The sequence below is a fragment of the Neoarius graeffei genome, chromosome 7, assembly GCF_027579695.1.
Source record: "Neoarius graeffei isolate fNeoGra1 chromosome 7, fNeoGra1.pri, whole genome shotgun sequence".
Taxonomy (NCBI): domain Eukaryota; kingdom Metazoa; phylum Chordata; class Actinopteri; order Siluriformes; family Ariidae; genus Neoarius; species Neoarius graeffei.
Genome location: NC_083575.1, coordinates 64,510,162 through 64,529,033, shown reverse-complemented (window position 1 = coordinate 64,529,033; position 18,872 = coordinate 64,510,162). Strand labels below are relative to the sequence as shown.

At 46.5% G+C, this 18,872-nt stretch overlaps 1 protein-coding gene across 1 annotated transcript in view; it reads right to left on the bottom strand.

Annotated features, from left to right (window-relative positions):
- Positions 1–18,872, bottom strand: part of LOC132888895 (kinase non-catalytic C-lobe domain-containing protein 1) — a 125,824-nt gene that overhangs the window by 5,942 nt on the left and 101,010 nt on the right. The window contains exons 26-29 of the mRNA XM_060924989.1: positions 18,078–18,231; positions 17,669–17,791; positions 15,580–15,639; positions 15,286–15,443 (exon numbers count right to left, since the gene is read on the bottom strand). Of these exons, the coding sequence (XP_060780972.1) occupies positions 15,286–15,443; positions 15,580–15,639; positions 17,669–17,791; positions 18,078–18,231 (495 nt within the window). The remainder of the gene's footprint in view (positions 1–15,285; positions 15,444–15,579; positions 15,640–17,668; positions 17,792–18,077; positions 18,232–18,872) is intronic.

The following is an 18,872-nucleotide window of genomic DNA, read 5'->3' as shown; positions in this document are numbered from 1 at the left end:
ATACCGCTGGTGTGCTTTAACTAGGTATTAAGTTTAGCAGTATCAGCAGTCGTTTTGTCCTTTTATCAATCCTTTGTTCACCATTCTCAATAATTGCTAGTGATGAACACTTAAAGGTAGACTGCCTTTCAGATTTTTCATATTTAGGTCATAAAAATAATTTTCTCTGACACCCAATTATTTTTTTTAGTGGAACGAAAGCTACTGAATTCGAATCACAGACTTCTGATTTTATTAATTTTTTCCCCTAAAAGAACTAATTAATGAATTTAGAGCCACGTGGCCCTAAATTCTCTGCCATTTTTTCCTGCTTCACCATGACCTCATTCAAGATACTATGTCATGCATTACGTGGTGGGCTTTCCCTGTTCGTGCAAGACACTGTGGGATACAAATTTGAAACAGGAGAGAACAATAAAGGATGCAAATGAAACTTGGAAGACCGACTACAGTAACGGAAAGCGAGAAGAAAAGACGTTATGTTGTGAAGGAAAGGAAACGCAAGATCAAACTAATAAATATCGGCGATCAGTGAGCACCTCGGTGTGATCAGCTGTTCGTTTAGCGACAGAATGATGTCACTGTCAGTGCACGGTCAAGGTAAACCAGTAGATGGCAGTAATGCAACGCTGGATGCCAGCTGCCATAAAACCCAAAAGATGAAGACAACGATGACTCAGGTAAGCGTGCGCATGTGCACACGGACTTCCTCTGTCTGTTTGACTGCGCGAAGCGAGCGATTTCATGCACATTATTTGCTCGGGAATCCCCTCAAATTAAATAACTTCCCAGCCACAGAATGGCCTTTTTTTTTTAAGACATTACAGAAATAAATATATATCACAATGACCAAGTTTCAGAGGGAACTAAATTTCACCGATTTTATGAAATCGAAAGGCCGTCTACTTTTAAGTGAGGCTTGTTAAGCCTTTGTTTTATGGCACTGATATGTATTGTTAACTTGACTGTGGACTTGATTACTTATTGTTTGTCTCTGGTACGAAGAGGAACATATGGTTCAGTGCATCATGTAAGCGGATGCATACGTCACACTATTTTGTCACATGGTTGCACAGGAAGAATTCAAAAACATAAGATGAAGGCAGGGTCGTGAAATGGGCAATGAATACGTGAGACACAAACAGAATGGCGGAGGTAAAGACGAAAGGCAGAGTCCAAATATACAAAAAGTCAAAACCAGAAAGGCAATACACAGATACAAGTCTGTGTGTTTAGACAGTCCTTATAAGCGTGCGCTGTGATTGCACTCTAATCTGGAACAGGTGCATAGTACTGTAATTAGCCCTAATGGCGCCCGAAGCACGCAGCGAGCAGCGCCAAGGAGCATGGACGTACAGGGTTTCCCATACATAGACCATTGTGTGGCGCAGCGCCACACAATGAATTCCTATCACCACACAATCAGACTCGCGATTTTGGGAAAAAAAAAAAGTTCCGTTTATCCCGCTTCAGCATTCATGCAAGTTATTAATAATGGCTTGACATTCACAATAAATAAGGATTTCCCACTAGCCTAAATAAAATGTTATACTCGTGGGGATGCCTAGTTGATGCTATCTGAAGCATAAAATCTGAATCAGAGATGCATCGTTTGACCGGCTGCCGATCGGAATCGGCCGATTTTCACGTGATCGGCCATGACCGGTGACCGGCCGGTCAAAATTAAAATATGCCGATTTTCTGCCGATCAAAACTTGTGTATCACATAGAGATGAAAGTGGAAATATTCGTAATTCGCGACCAAAAAGACTGCAGCTACACTGGCAGCTTGAACATGCTTTCTAGTGCGATGGTGTTGCGCTTGCGCAGAACAGTGTCAGTCCTGCGCGCCTAACGAGCTCCGGCGCGCGCGCCGTTAACAAAAAAAAAAAAAAATCACTATATTTGGATATATTATATATCCAAATATAGTGATTTTTTTTGTGCCAGATATTGGATGTGAAAAGAAGAAAATGTTTGTGGTTGTGTGAATTTCCCATTATGGAATTAATACGTTAGCCTATTACCAAACATCTAGTTAGATTTGTACAAAGAGAGCCAGAAAAAAATGTCTTTTTGTTTGTTTTACAACCTTGGTTGCACTTGATTCCATTGGAAATTACTCTACAAATACACATTTGACAAAGATGATAGAATGGCTATGGTATAAGTATGATTGGAAATTATTTTTGTATTTTGATACTGAATGGAGAAATGGGTTGTTCCATAAGGCATAAGTTTTCAGATCTAAATAGGCTTATGAAAGTGTGTTCCATAGCAGTAGGCAAATAATATATGAGGGGGAAGTTGTTTTTGTGCCAGATATTGGATGGGAAAAGAAAAAAATGTTTGTGTGAATTTCCTATTTCAGGAATTAATATGTTAATACCAAACATGAAGAAAGATTTTACAAAGAACAATGTCTTTTTGTTTGTTTTCAACCTTTGAGGTGTTGAAAATGTATTCCTGAAAATCTGGCAGAATGTTCTATTAAAGAAAAGATAAAAAGAAAATAGTCTTTGTGTGTGCTGTGAAGTGGTTTGAAAAAATGAAATCGGAATCGGCCGAAATCGGTATCGGCAGGTCACACTCCATGAAAAATCGGAATCGGCCCAAAAAATTGCAATCGGTGCATCTCTAATCTGAATGTTTTAAGAAACATCTTTATTAGCTTTATTGGCGAAGTAGATAAACCATCGCTGCATCACTGATACGCACACACACTGGCAGCTGAATTAAATGTTCTGATAGGGCATGCAGGCTTTGCACCAATTAGGGTAATGCTTTTTCATGATTGTTAGTTGCCTTGGTGTTACCTTAAGTGGTTTCTTACATCTAAATTATGATATTTTATTTTATTATTATTTTGTTGTTACATTATACTATTTATTTCATTTTAGTATTGGTTGAGGTAAGTGTTGAGTTCAATATTTAAAATAAAAACCTCCAGCTTGTTTTTTGCAATTTATTCCTTGAATGTCAACTAAAGAATGACTGAAAGATTGCCACCAAAAAGGCAAAAAACTAAGGTAAAAACTAAACTTTAACTTCAATTTTGGTGAGTAATTTTCATAAATTTAAAAGACAGGTTTTCCACCAACATCAAGCCCAGCAAACTAATGGCCTGCCCTGTAATGTAAAGTTGGGTCGAGGAATGAAACCAGGCAGGGTTCTGGGAAAAATTGTTTTAGCTGTCTTCTCTTAAAGAACTTAAGACTTTATATTGAGCTGAATAATCTCAAATGTTTCTTGTAGCTTTAAAATAGTCCCAGCAGGTGACTCTGAAGAAAAATACTGTGTTTGAACACCACCCGCTGTAAACACTTTGCATACACCCCAATGACCGACTCCACTGACCGCCACAACACCACTGCGCACGATTCCCTCATCGGCACAGTGGAGCACCACAAATTGCTACCTGGTCTGTGGGAAACACTGACATAACAGTGATTTTTTTTTGAAGACTCTGGCTTATTGTCATTAAAGGCGGGGACACGAACTTGGCTTGTTATATGCGAAAGTTCGTAGTAAAAGTGTATTTATTTTCTTAAAATACCAAATTACAATATATGGTCATTTGTTAAGTGACATTTTATTTACTGTTACAGTTTGAGCAATGATGTTGGCATGATGTCATATGCTGAACTCAGTGTTTGAGGACACTTTTCCAAGTAGGAGGGGGCATTTTCTTTTGTTTCTCCTAGAGACCGGACATTCCATGTTGTGAATTTTCAGCATTATTAAGTCTGAAAGTCCAGTGTTGGTGACTGTGTGAAATTTAGTGCAATGCATCTGGAACTTCTGGAAATCTGTAATGAGAAACATCTCAACAGGTTAACAGAACACCGACAGGGTAACAAGAACAGGAAGGTTTTTGGGGGAAGCCATGGCCTAGACGTTCACTGCAAAAAATTGATATCTTAGCAAGTTAGAATATCTTGAATATACACTACCGTTCAAAAGTTTGGGGTCACTTTGAAATGTCCTTATTTTTGAAAGAAAAGCACTGTTCTTTTCAATGAAGATCACTTTAAACTAATCAGAAATCCACTTTATACATTGCTAATGTGGTAAATGACTATTCTAGCTGCAAATGTCTGGTTTTTGGTGCAATATCTCCATAGGTGTATAGAGGCCCATTTCCAGCAACTCTCACTCCAGTGTTCTAATGGTACAATGTGTTTGCTCATTGCCTCAGAAGGCTAATGGATGATTAGAAAACCCTTGTACAATCATGTTAGCACAGCTGAAAACAGTTGAGCTCTTTAGAGAAGCTATAAAACTGACCTTCCTTTGAGCAGATTGAGTTTCTGGAGCATCACATTTGTGGGGTCGATTAAATGCTCAAAATGGCCAGAAAAATGTCTTGACTATATTTTCTATTCATTTTACAACTTATGGTGGTAAATAAAAGTGTGACTTTTCATGGAAAACACAAAACTGTCTGGGTGACCCCAAACTTTTGAATGGTAGTGTACTTGAAATGATCTAGCATTTCCTCTTAGAAGAATACAAGGCACCAACTCTGAGATTATTAAAACTAGTTCCAGATTGTAACCAACTTATTCCAAGATGTCTTGTCAAGTAAAATTCTGTCCATGCAGCAAGATAATTTCACTAGTATTAAGTAATTTTCTCCTCAAATTCAGTTTTCAATTTTTTGCAGTGTTTGATAAGTAGCTTTGGGACCAAAAGGTTGCTGGCTCAATTCCCTAGACCAGCAGGAATGGATGAAGTACCCTTGAGCAAGGCAACCTAACCCTTAATTGCTCGCTGGGTGGGGTGTGTCAGGGTCCTGTTGTACGTTGCTGTGGATAAGAGCGCCTGTTAAATGCCTGTAATGTAACTAAAAAGCTTGTATTATGCATGCATACAATTTTTTAGCAATTTCAAGTGAAAAGAAAGTTTCTTTAAAATATGAAATATTACTGAGGAAAAGATGGATTCTGTGGCAGCGGGGGCGTGGTCAAGCGCCGGTCTGTGACAGGAGGGTGGAGTCAGGGAAGGTAAGTGGCAGAATCACGTCACCTGAGAGCAATTAACCTGTTTGTGTGTCTTCCCAGTGACTGCGCCCTATATCAGGAGGGAGAGCGAGAGCAGAGGGGGCAACCCTGAACCAGACGCCGGTTGTGTGTGTGTCTCTGTAAAAAGTATTGTTAGACTGAAAAGTGTGGCAATAAAGCCAGTTGATAAAACCTGATCTCTGTCCTGCCGTCCTCTGTGCTCCACCCACACGTAGGGTCGTTACAGTGGTGCCGAAACCCGGGAACAGTGGAGCACCAAACCCGCAGCCCCATGGAATCCTCCCCGTTCGCCGATCTGATCCACGCCCTCGCCACGGCTCAGCAAAGCCAGCACCAGGCACTCGTCACGCTCCGAAAGGAGCAGGAGCAGCGCTTCGAAGCCCTGGTGCTGGCCCAGCAGGAAGATCGCGAGGCGTTCCGGCATCTCCTCGCGTCGGCGGGGTCCACCAGCGCTCCGGCCGCGGGCCCGTCTCCCCTCATTGTCACCAAGATGGGCCCGCAGGACGACCCCGAGGCGTTCATCACGTTGTTTGAACAGGTCGCCGAAGCCTCGGGGTGGCCGATGGAGCAGCGCGCGGCGCGCCTCCTCCCCCTGCTCACGGGAGAGGCACAGCTGGCCGCGCTACAGCTCCCCGCCGACCGCCGGCTGGCCTACGCGGACCTTCGCCGGGCCGTCCTCCAGCGCGTGGGGCGCACACCGGAGCAACAGCGCCAGCGCTTCCGCGCGCTGCGACTGGGGGAAGTCGGCCGGCCGTTCGCGTTCGGCCAGCAGCTCCGGGACGCCTGCTGGCGGTGGCTGAGGGCCAACGATCGCGACGCCGAGGGAATCGTCGACCAGGTGGTACTGGAACAGTTCATCGCCCGCTTACCAGCCGGAACCGCGGAGTGGGTCCAGTGCCACCGCCCGGCATCGCTGGATCAGGCAGTCGAGCTGGCGGAGGATCATCTGGCGGCTGTCCCGGCGGCAGGACAGCAGATGGCATCTTCTCTTCTCTCCTCTTCTCTCTCTCTCTCTCCCCCTCCTCCTGTGTCCTGTCCTCGCCCCATTCCCCCTCCGCGGAGGCGGGGGCCGGCACCCCCCCAGCCGGCCCGCCGCACTCGCGGTGCCCTCCCGTTTCTCCCTTCTGTGTCTGTCTCTCCCCCACCTCAGGTGAGTGAGCCCCAGATCACCGGTGCAGAGGGAAAGCCCGGGCCGGTTTGCTGGCGCTGCGGGGAGCCGGGCCACCTTCAACAGCAGTGCACGGCAACGGAAGTGGGCGCGGTGGTTCGGATCCCCGACGCGCCAGAGGCCGCCCTCGATCGGGCCGGAGCGTATCGCATACCGGTGAGTATCCAAGGGGCTACATATCAGGCGTTGGTGGATTCTGGTTGTAATCAGACCTCAATTCGCCAAAGCCTGGTGCAAAACGAGGCATTGGGGGGAGCACAAGGGGTGAAGGTGTTATGTGTGCACGGGGATGTTCACAGCTACCCTTTGGTGTCGGTCCACATTATTTTCAGAGGGGAAAAATTTATAGTGAAGGCGGCGGTTAATCCTCGCCTTACCCACTCTCTAATTTTGGGGACTGATTGGCCGGGATTTCGGGGTTTAATGACACGCCTAGTCGAGAGTGGGTCCTGCCATTTGACAGGGGGAGGTCCTGGTGTCGCTTTTGCGGGAGCAGCTGTCACAGAGCCGTCTACGTCATCTCCGCGTCAGAGTGAGGAGCCGCCGGCTCCTCCTCTCTCTCTTGGGGAATCCCTCGCGGATTTCCCATTAGAGCAGTCGCGAGACGAGACTCTGCGGCATGCGTTTGACCAAGTGAGAGTAATCGATGGTCAAACGCTCCCGCCGAACGCCACCCCGTCCTTCCCCTACTTCGCGATTATGAAGGATAGATTATACCGAGTGACGCAGGACACTCAAACTAAAGAGCGTGTCACGCAGCTGTTAATTCCGAAGAGCCGCCGGGAATTGGTATTCCAGGCGGCTCACTTTAATCCCATGGCCGGACACTTGGGGCAGGATAAAACACTAGCCCGAATAATGGCCCGTTTCTATTGGCCGGGGATTCGCGGCGATGTCCGTAGGTGGTGTACGGCATGCCGCGAATGCCAGTTAGTAAACCCAGCGGCCATTCCAAAAGCGCCTTTGCGCCCTCTACCGTTAATCGAGACCCCGTTTGAGAGAATTGGGATGGATCTCGTCGGGCCATTAGATCGGTCAGCACGAGGGTACCGCTTTATATTAGTTCTGGTGGACTATGCAACGCGATACCCGGAAGCAGTGCCTCTGCGCAATATCTCAGCACGCAGTATTGCCGAGGCACTCTTCCGCGTCATCTCCCGAGTTGGAATCCCGAAAGAGATTCTGACTGATCAAGGCACTACGTTTATGTCACGAACACTGCGCGAACTGTATGGGTTATTGGGGATTAAGCCGATCCGCACCAGCGTGTATCACCCACAAACGGACGGTTTAGTGGAACGATTCAACCGCACCCTCAAAAATATTATTAAAAAATTCGTAAGTGAGGACGGACGTAACTGGGATAAGTGGCTCGAACCCTTGCTGTTCTCAGTGCGAGAGGTCCCCCAAGCCTCCACGGGGTTCTCCCCGTTTGAATTATTATATGGGCGTAAGCCGCGCGGCATCCTGGACGTGCTGCGGGAAAATTGGGAGGAGGGACCTTCACAAAGTAAGAACGAAATTCAGTACGTTATGGACCTGCGCGCAAAACTCCACACACTCACACACCTAACTCAGGAGAATTTGCGGCAGGCCCAGGAACGGCAAGCCCGCCTGTACAACAAGGGTACGCGCCTTAGAGAGTTCACTCCGGGAGATAAGGTACTCGTACTGTTGCCCACGTCGAGCTCCAAATTGATCGCCAAGTGGCAAGGACCCTTTGAGGTCACACGGCGAGTCGGGGACGTCGACTATGAGGTGAGGCGAACGGACAGGGGTGGGGCGCTACAGATTTACCACCTCAACCTGCTTAAACTCTGGAACGAGGAGGTCCCCGTGGCGTTGGTGTCGGTAGTTCCAGAGAAGGCGGAGCTGGGGCCGGAGGTTCAAAAAGGGACATTGGCATCGCGTACCTCTCCGGTCCCCTGTGGAGACCACCTCTCCCCGACCCAACTCACGGAGGTCGCCCAGTTGCAGACCGAGTTTTCGGATGTGTTCTCGCCCCTGCCCGGTCGCACTAACCTCATAGAGCACCACATAGAGACGCCCCCGGGGGTGGTAGTGCGTAGCCGCCCTTACAGGCTACCCGAACACAAAAAAAAGGTGGTTCGGGAAGAACTTCAGACCATGCTCGAAATGGGCATCGTCGAGGAGTCCTACAGTGACTGGAGCAGCCCGGTGGTCTTGGTACCCAAGGCCGACGGGTCGGTCCGGTTCTGTGTGGACTATAGGAAAGTCAACGCGGTGTCTAAATTCGACGCGTACCCAATGCCTCGTATTGATGAGTTGCTCGATCGACTCGGCACTGCTCGCTTTTATTCGACACTGGATTTGACGAAGGGATATTGGCAGATCCCCTTGACTCCACTATCCCGAGAAAAAACGGCCTTTTCCACACCGTTTGGTTTACACCAATTCGTCACCCTTCCGTTTGGGCTGTTTGGGGCGCCCGCGACGTTTCAGCGGCTGATGGACAGAGTCCTCCGCCCTCACGCCATGTATGCAGCAGCATATTTAGATGACATATCTATAGTAATGACTGGCAGCGGCACCTCGAACATCTGAGGGCTGTCCTTAGGTCACTGAGGCGAGCGGGGCTCACAGCCAACCCAAAGAAGTGTGCGATTGGGCGGGTGGAAGTACGGTATCTGGGCTTCCACTTGGGCAACGGGCAGGTGCGTCCCCAAATTAATAAGACGGCAGCAATTGCGGCCTGCCCGAGGCCCAAGACCAAAAAGGGGGTGAGACAGTTCCTGGGGCTGGCTGGCTATTATCGCAGGTTTATACCTAATTATTCGGACGTCACCAGCCCGCTGACTGATCTCACTAAAAAGGGGGCACCAGATCCGGTCCAGTGGACGGAGCAGTGCCAGCGGGCTTTCTCAGAGGTAAAGGCTGCACTGTGTGGGGGGCCACTTCTACACTCCCCTGACTTTTCTCTCCCTTTTATGTTGCAGACCGATGCGTCGGACAGAGGGCTGGGGGCGGTTTTGTCCCAGGAGGTGGAGGGGGAGGACCGCCCTGTCCTGTATATCAGCAGGAAGCTGTCGGTGCGTGAGGGGCGCTACAGCACCATAGAGAAAGAATGTCTGGCCATCAAGTGGGCGGTTCTCGCCCTCCGGTACTACCTGCTGGGGCGCCCTTTCACCCTCTGTTCGGACCACGCGCCCCTCCAGTGGCTCCACCGCATGAAGGATGCCAACGCGCGGATCACCCGTTGGTATCTGGCGCTCCAACCCTTTAATTTCAAGGTGGTCCACAGGCCGGGGGCGCAGATGGTCGTGGCGGACTTCCTCTCCCGTCAAGGGGGGGGGGGGGGGGAGTCGGCTGCAGGCCGGACGGCCGCCCGGCCTGAGTCGGGCGGTGGGGGTATGTGGCAGCGGGGGCGTGGTCAAGCGCCGGTCTGTGACATGAGGGTGGAGTCAGGGAAGGTAAGTGGCAGAATCACGTCACCTGAGAGCAATTAACCTGTTTGTGTGTCTTCCCAGTGACTGCGCCCTATATCAGGAGGGAGAGCGAGAGCAGAGGGGGCAACCCTGAACCAGACGCCAGTTGTGTGTGTGTCTCTGTAAAAAGTATTGTTAGACTGAAAAGTGTGGCAATAAAGCCAGTTGATAAAACCTGATCTCTGTCCTGCCGTCCTCTGTGCTCCACCCACACGTAGGGTCGTTACAGATTCATACTGAATTTCCACGGCACGTCCACACCTCAGGCACTGATAATATTTAAGTAGAGCATGTGAAAATTTCAAATAGATCCAATAAAAAGATAAATGTACTCTTTTAGCTTGCACATTTGAGGTCTCTCACCACCTTTAATCGCTGTTCAGTTTCAATCTTCCTGGGGCCTCTTATGCTGGGCATACACTGTGCGATTTTTGGCCCGATTTTGACACGATTTTCACTCGTGCGACTATTTTGGAGATCGGGCCGAGTTTTGGCTCAATCGTGCGTCTCGGATCGTGTAGTATACATGGGGTAACGACAAGCGATTAACACCTCACGACCTCCTCCCGATCGATCGGATGAAAATCAAACCTGTTTGAAATCCTGGTTGCCCATCGTGAGGCTATCGCACTGTTGAAGCAGCGTCACGAGCCGATTTACCTCAACCTGTCACACTACACATGCGCGAACACAGATACGGAAGAGAAAACAGAGACTTCCGGTCTCCTCTTCTTCATGTTACAGTTCCGGATACAAGAATCCGACGAGTCGTGTATGGAAGTACAGTGTGAGCAGTCAGATCGCATCTGAGCGTCGGATCGTATAGTGTGAGAACAGGAATCGTAAGCTGCGTGCTGTTTACCCCTGCAATTCACTCGTACAGTGTGAGCAGCAGCTGAATACTGCGATTGAAAAAAATCGCAACAGTGTATGCCCAGCTTTAGAGATCTGATCTCAGCACAGCTATCAAGAACAAACAGGAAATGTAAAAACCTAATTGTATATACTCTTTCCCCCCTTAATATGGAAAATAGGTGTGGAAATGTGTTCTCACAGAAGAAAGTAAGTATCATGATCAGGGGGTGGGTTTCCAAAAAGCCTCTTAGGTGGGGTTTACATTAGACCGTATCAGCGGATCATCAGATTAACGTTTTTAAAACGATTCGCGTGCACACAGCAACACCAATACACGATTCGCGTGCACACAGCAACGCCAATACACGGATACGCTCGGCTCCGCAGGCATCCTGCGCTCCAAATCACTCCGCCCTGAACAGCGAGTGCCCTCTGGAGGGTGCGCACTCCGGCCCTGTGCAGCTCACAGAGCGCGCGAGTGAAGCGCACGAGCAGTGATTCGGGACTGAGCCGCTGTGTGTGTGATCTCAGTGCATATCGGGCATGCGCAAGTCACTCACCACTTGCAAGTGGAAGGATGGCAAGCCTAAAGACAATCATAACTACACAATGGGCAGTATTTGCATCTTACCATGAACAACATTAAGAATGACAAAGCAAAGCATTATATTCATACTTTTATACTCTTTAATGAAGTGAAGTCCGCGCCGTTTTTCAGCAGTCGCGTCACATGACCAACGTGGCATGACCAACGCCAGCGAATCAGGAAGGTGGATGTCACAGTGACGTTGTCCAATGACGACGTCAGCTAGAGCTCAGCACAGCGTATCCTCGTATCTCAATGTTTACACAGCACCGGCTCAGATATGAACTGGGTTGAATACGTGGGCCCTGGCGGATTCAAGTTGTTCTGCCTGTGGAGTCGTTTCCCGGCGTTTTAATGTGAACGGACAGTGCATCCGCGACGAAAATGAGACAGATACGGTCTAATGTAAACACCACCTTAATGTTAAGAGCATCTTAACTAGGAGAGAGAGTGTTCATCGTGCTGCTCGCTCTACCATTTATAGGGGAACTGAAGTCATTTTTAAACTTGCTTTATTTCTTAAATTAACGTGTTATTCCGTTTTCGGTTTTATTAACCTTATACCGTGACTCGTATTGGCATATTATCTTACACTTATCAGTTTTTTAGCCATGTTGAATGTAGTTCGTATGGTCCACGGCAGGCGTCGCTTATCTGCACGATCTTCACGAGACTTGTGCGAGACTTCAAACGTGAAGTGTCAGCACCGCCATTTTGAAAACTGTTTACACAGCGGCCAGATCGTCATATCATTCCAATTTAGATTAACTTAGGTTGTATTCAGACCAGGATAGTTCGATAGTTCACTTGCTTTGGTCCGAACCAAATGTTTTTTTTATTTTTTCATTTTGGTGCAGTTCGCTTTCACACTGTACATTTTAGTAAGCGGACCAAAATCTGTCAACAAAGCCACGCGCCCTGAGGTCGTTCAGCTATTGGTCAGAGACGACACGCGCACAAAGCGTTAAGTTCAAAAGTAGTCATGGAGGCTTTCCGTGCTGTTATTCTTTTTAAATGTCATCAAAGCTATATGTTTTTTCCAGTTTTTACTGTTTTCACAATTGTGCGATTACTATGCTGTTGTACAAGTAATTTATCAGCGACGACGACAAAGGGCAAGGCGGCTACGGAGGATAGCGCTGATGAGCGCACATCATGTTGTGACAGTTCTGGCTCTTCACGCAATAGATGAATTTCTTTTTTGCGTCGCTAGTACCACCACTTTTTGAAAGAATGTCCCTGATTTTAATGTAGGTCTGACGGAGTTTCTTCACTTTTAGCCGACATTGTTCTGGGGAGCGCGTGAACCCCTTCTTCATTTTCTCACTGAATACAGCAAACACGTCGGCATTTTTGTGTGTTCTCTCCAAAAGCTCAGATATGTGGACATCTGCCCATATATCCACAAGGGTATGCGTTTCTTCCTCGGCCCATGTTTGCCCCCTACTCATTTTTTGTACTCTGTAGTCTAGCCTACCACTGGTCTGAATGACTGAACGACTGTTGTAAGGTTCCCTTGACAACCGAAACAGTGTTTGCACTTTGCGGTGGAGTGTCAAGACTCTGTTTCCCATAATGCTCGACAAACGACGGAAGCTCCCGAGGTACAAAAAAGCAAAACTGTCGGATTAGGTCTGGTCTGCTTTCACACCTCCAAAAGATCCGCACCAGGGTTCCTTTGGTCCGGACCGAGTCCGACCTTGCAGCTCGGTCTCGGTCCGCTTGTTTGGTCCGGACCAGAGTTCGGTGGTTTGTGTTCAGACCAACCCAAAAGGTCCGGACCAAGGGAAATTTGGTTCGTTTGGTCCGGACCAAACAACGTAGGTGTGAATACGCCATTAGAGATTTGTGAGCTTCATCAGTGATGGAGTGTCAGTCCTGCGCGCTGTGGCGCGTGCACCTGAAGGCGCGCCGAGTGGACTCCAGCACATGCGCTGTGAACAAGGCGTGCCTGAGCTCAATTAAGGAACTATGTGTTTGCCTATTTAAGGACTGTGCTGATGCATTTGCATCGCGAAGTATTACAATATGCATGTACGCATTACCGAGCCTTTCTACCCATTGTCTTGATTTCCTGTTTCACGATCCTTATGCCGGTTTCTCGTTCTTGTCCTCGCTTAGCCTTTGATATACTGTTTGCGCCTCGACCGATGCGTTTGCCTGCATTCTCGTTTTTGATCTAGCCTGTCGTTTTGGATTGCCTGTATATATATTGTCTCACTGTATATATATATATATATATATATATATATATATATATATATATATATATTCTGCACTTTATTAAACTGTATACTTCTGCACATACATCTGCCTCCCTCACGTACGTGACATGGAGATTATTCCATACGACTTCAAACCAACGTGGAGTACAGAAGAGTTGGAAAGACGACAGGATAAGGACTAGTCCGTCGCGCTGGTATTTACGTCATTACTGTTGCACAATTAAAACGTGTCAGATCAGGCAGCTGGTGGGTTTTCAAAATAATAAATACATGCATGTATTTTTGTGATAAATACATATTATACTGAGCATATTTCCCACATAATCCTCACTAAGGTTTCGGACAGCACTACAAAATGGCGTCCCCACTATATAGTGCCCTATATTGAGGTATTTCACCCACGTGACCAAGTCATGTGATGCTGCCATTTTGGACGGCACGGCTCGAATCAGTTTGAATGCGAGGAAGGCGACAAGCGAAAAACATAAAAGAAAAAGGAGCGAGATGCAGAAAACACCTTCACTATCCAGCGACGTAGGGCATTTACAGGGCGAGCAGAGGGAGAGGTATTTGCAAAAATTGAGGTTAGCAGGCTTAGAGAACGACGTTTACCTGCTTCCACCAGGATTGTTCACTGACGTACGGAAGTACACGAAGCCCTCGTCTTTACCTGACTTCGGCCCACATGATCTGTATACCTATGTCGTTAAAAACCCATCGCCATACACAGGTATTGATCTGAAAGCGTATAAGAGTTTGGATGCCTACAAATATTTTGTGTCAGGCTGGGTAACATGCCTACATCAGCGGGTCGTCCCTGGAGCCGGTGGTCGCCATCTTATTACAGCTAAGGTTTGTTCACATTTTCATTTACTTTCGGTCCTCAGGATAAACAAAATGTTATTAAATGTCATTGAAATAACTTCTTAGTCTGTTGAGACATGGCCCGTTATAAATTTGCTGTTACCAGGCAATGACCAAGAACTGTATTATTAGGGTCGGTGTAGTTGTAGCAGTGCACTAGCAGCTAGCTGTTAGCACTAGCTAATGTCAACAACAGTAGCTAGTATGTTACTGTAGCAATGTTTACGTTCAGTCATTTGGATGACTGTTAAAACCTTTCAGTCTCAAGTTTTTCCTTTACTGTATTTACTAGTTTACTGGGAGCTAGCGCGCGCTAGCTCCCCGGCGGCCGGTGCGCGCTAGCTCAGTAAACTAGTAAATACAGTAAAGGAAAAACTTGAGACTGAAAGGTTTTAACAGTCATCCAAATGACTGAACGTAAACATTGCTACAGTAACATACTAGCTACTGTTGTTGACATTAGCTAGCTTGACGTTCAAAATGGCGGACACCGGGACGTCACGTGACCCTGTGACGTCAGGTGAAATACCTCAATAGTGAGTAGGGAGCGATTTTGGACACGGGGAAAACTTCCGGCTTGATTACGTCAGCATTCGAAAGAGGGCGCGCGCGTCTTTTGACAACGTTGGCAGATGTTGGTCACTTTGATTTCCGCCGTACGTTTTACTTCTGTCCTACGATGTCTCGCACAGGTCTCAGCGAATCTCGTTTACGGCCATTGCTTTGACATAAGGACTGATATATTACAGAGCGTATTTCAAACACTCATAACTTGCTATAGCAGTGAGAAATGCATTCCTATATTTAATAAAATGAGAGAAATAGAATTTTGATAATAAAAAAAAAACTGCCTTCAGTTCTCCTTTAACGATGATCTTTGTGCTACGTTGCTTTTGGGAAACTCAGGCCGGTTTAGTATCATGTATCAGGAACACTTCAAAAACTAAAATGTGCCTACACTGCATATGATGTAATTGTAAAGCACCTACAATACGCCCACTTTTTGTACAGGGAGTTGATCCCATTGCGCACATACATTAGGACACGTTACTTGGGATCTAGATCAATGTGTCTCTATAAAACATCTGTACAACTGAATAATGCCACAGTTTCTGACCGTAACTTGGGCCACTTGTACGCTTTGTTAGTCAGAGTGAAGGCACCGATTTCCAGCTGTTGTATGTGCATAGCCAGGATGTGTGCATCTGGTAGTGTGGGCTGCCTCCTTCCCCTCTCTCCGTCCATCAGACACAGACTGTCACTCTTCAAAAACACCTGCAACAAAGACACAAAGCAGATCGGCCTTGATCATCACAGAAAGTTAGCCTGATCCAGTTAATCCCTATCTTGCTGTTTCAGCGTACGTGCTTAGTCTTACTACGCTATGGATCAAAGTTCAAAGCTCTCTTACCTGAACTGCCCTGATCTCCTCAAGAACATCCGACATCTTTGCTGACAGCTGCTTCCAAGCCTGCAAGTGCAAGCAGGATCCAAACAATAATACAGTTCAATAAAAAAATAACCAGGTTGAACCAAGCTGAGAAAAACCATTCGGTGATGCCACGGAGAATATAAATTCCCTTACTGTGCAGTCTTTGAGTGAGTGAGTGAGTGTGTTTACACGTGGACTAATAATCCAATCATTATCAGATTCCAGCAGTTACTAGATTTTTTTTTTTAAAGATATTTTTTTGGGCTTTTTGCACCTTTATTGGATAGGACAGTGTAGAGACAGGAAATGAGCGGGAGAGAGACGGGAAGGGATCGGGAAATGACCTCGGGCCGGAATCGAACCCGGGTCGCCCGCATTCATGGTATGGCGCCTTAACCACCTGAGCCACGACGCCCCCCAGTTACTAGATTTTTGATAAGTCAACAGTATGTTGCGGTATCTTAAATTAGATTACGGCCGTTACTGGATTTTAAGGAATCCAAAAAAAAAAAAAAAAAAAAAAAAAAAAAAGACATCAGAAGTTTAACCCAATAATAAGATTATTAATCATGTTGAAGATTTCATCTATACAGCGATCAATTCCATAGAAAGGTTTTAAAACTTTTTACTGCACAAAAATTTTTGGACATACCCAAGCTTTCAACGAGTTGAAAGCTTGGGTATGTCCAAAAATTTTTGTGCAGTAAAAAGTTTTAAAACCTTTCTATGGAAGATTATTAACGTTTTTCATCTTTATATAAAACCAGAGACAGCTTGAAGAAAGAATTATGTGCAACTGTGCTAACTCATTAGCAGCTCATAATCTTCAGTCAACCCTGCTTCTGGCTAACTGACAAGAAATAATATGACAGATTACAAATAAACAATGTGGTATAATTATACAAGCTGCTTTACGATTTGGTCAATAAACACTTTACCTCCAAGCCACAAACGAACCAATTTGCTACTTGTATTGACACACTTAAACAAAACAAATATAAAATACTGAGTCACTTATTTAGATCGAGAGTTTTTTCTTCCGGGGGCGGCACGGTGGTGTAGTGGTTAGCGCTGTCGCCTCACAGCAAGAAGGTCCGGGTTCAAGCCCCGTGGCCGGCGAGGGCCTTTCTGTGCGGAGTTTGCATGTTCTCCCCGTGTCCGCGTGGGTTTCCTCCGGGTGCTCCGGTTTCCCCCACAGTCCAAAGACATGCAGGTTAGGTTAACTGGTGACTCTAAATTGACCGTAGGTGTGAATGTGAGTGTGAATGGTTGTCTGTGTCTATGTGTCAGCCCTGTGATGACCTGGCGACTTGTCCAGGGTGTACCCCGCCTTTCGCCCGTAGTCAGCTGGGATAGGCTCCAGCTTGCCTGCAACCCTGTAGAAGGATAAAGCGGCTACAGATAATGAGATGAGTTTTTTCTTCCTGTTACAGAATTACTAAGTGCAGGTGAACAAATTGTTTCCGAAACCTGAAAGTATTTATTTTTTTGCTGTTATGAGATCATTTTGGGGCGGCACGGTGGTGTAGTGGTTAGCGCTGTTGCCTCACAGCAAGAAGGTCCGGGTTCGAGCCCCGGGGCCGGCGAGGGCCTTTCTGTGCGGAGTTTGCATGTTCTCCCCGTGTCCGCGTGGGTTTCCTCCGGGTGCTCCGGTTTCCCCCACAGTCCAAAAACATGCAGGTTAGGTTAACTGGTGACTCTAAATTGACCGTAGGTGTGAATGTGAGTGTGAATGGTTGTCTGTGTCTATGTGTCAGCCCTGTGATGACCTGGCGACTTGTCCAGGGTGTACCCCGCCTTTCGCCTGTAGTCAGCTGGGATAGGCTCCAGCTTGCCTGCGACCCTGTAGAAGGATAAAGCGGCTACAGATAATGAATGAGATGAGATGAGATCATTTTGTACATGTTAATAGCATGTTTAGAAAACGTAAAAATAATGAAATATATGGAATTTACAGTTAGACCTTTTGGAATATGAAGATGAACTAGTGTATTCATATTGCAAACAATGTTATAACCTGAAAATGAGAGAACGTGAAAACAAAATTGTTATTTTTGTCCAATTTTACCGGTAATTGTCGGACAATCACGTTCTCCAGTCCTCCAAGAATCTGCATGGCTGTAGCAAAGTTTCTTGCCTCGTAACAGTGCTTAGCAATAGACAGAAACTTGCCAAGCAAGGCTGTCTGAACCTAAAAGAAGACAGAGCACAGCAGGTGATGGCTAAAAAATTAATTCAGCTCTGTTCCAAAGGAAAGATAAACAACAGGGTTGAGATGGAGACTTCATGAGGAGGAAGAAAAACAACTTCCTTTTTGATCACAGCATCTGGGTCAAACCTTTCTAAAGAAGCACACGAGCACAACCTGGTGTGTTAGGAAACCGGAGTAATAAATGTGAATATCCGATTTAATTTTTAGATCTAAAACACAGACGCACAAACTAAGCATACTCATTAACAGATCATGAGAGCATTACCTTCACTGAGTCTGTGATGACAATCTCAGCTGAGACCCAGTTACTGATGCTTTCTGCATATTTCAAGAGGTGCTGTAGAGGCCCATCACGCCCGGGCTCATCACCCACAAACAAACTACTGCTCTCTAGTGGTGGGGTATCAGATGATAAACATCTAGACAATGCAGATGATCAAACAGTATTTTAGTTATACGTCTTTTACATTCAAATACGTGTTAGCAAATAACTTCATATTCTAACTGTTATTATTCTATCCACATTCACTGGATATGAGCAATCGTGCACTCCGACTGCCACCTCTATTAAGCCTAGGTCACAACCGGACGTACGATTTTTTGGCCGTGCGATTTTTGGCGTTTCCCAAATCGCTGCGATTTTTTTTGTTCATGGAGAAAGACATGCGTTGGCCGTAAGTTTGTCTTGCAACCTGAAAAAAACATAAGCGCCCGTAGAGTTTTTTTGACATGACAAAGAACCTCTGCGGCCAGTCTACGGCTTGAAAATCAGCACATTTCACGCGCGCCCTCTGTGCGTTTCTTGCGTTTTTTGCACGTAGACCGGCCGTAGGAGCACGTACGGCCGGTTGTGACCAAGGCTTTACTAGGATATCAGCTCATATACCGTGAGTAGACAAAAACAAAATGGTGCCGCGCGCATCAAGTCAGATATATCACTTTATCAAGTATTTAAAAGAAACAGAAATAGCTAAGTAAAAGAATATAGTTAGCCCCCCCCGCCCCCCATATTTGCTATTCCGCACTCCAGCCCAGTCGGTGGCAGAAATACACCTTAAAG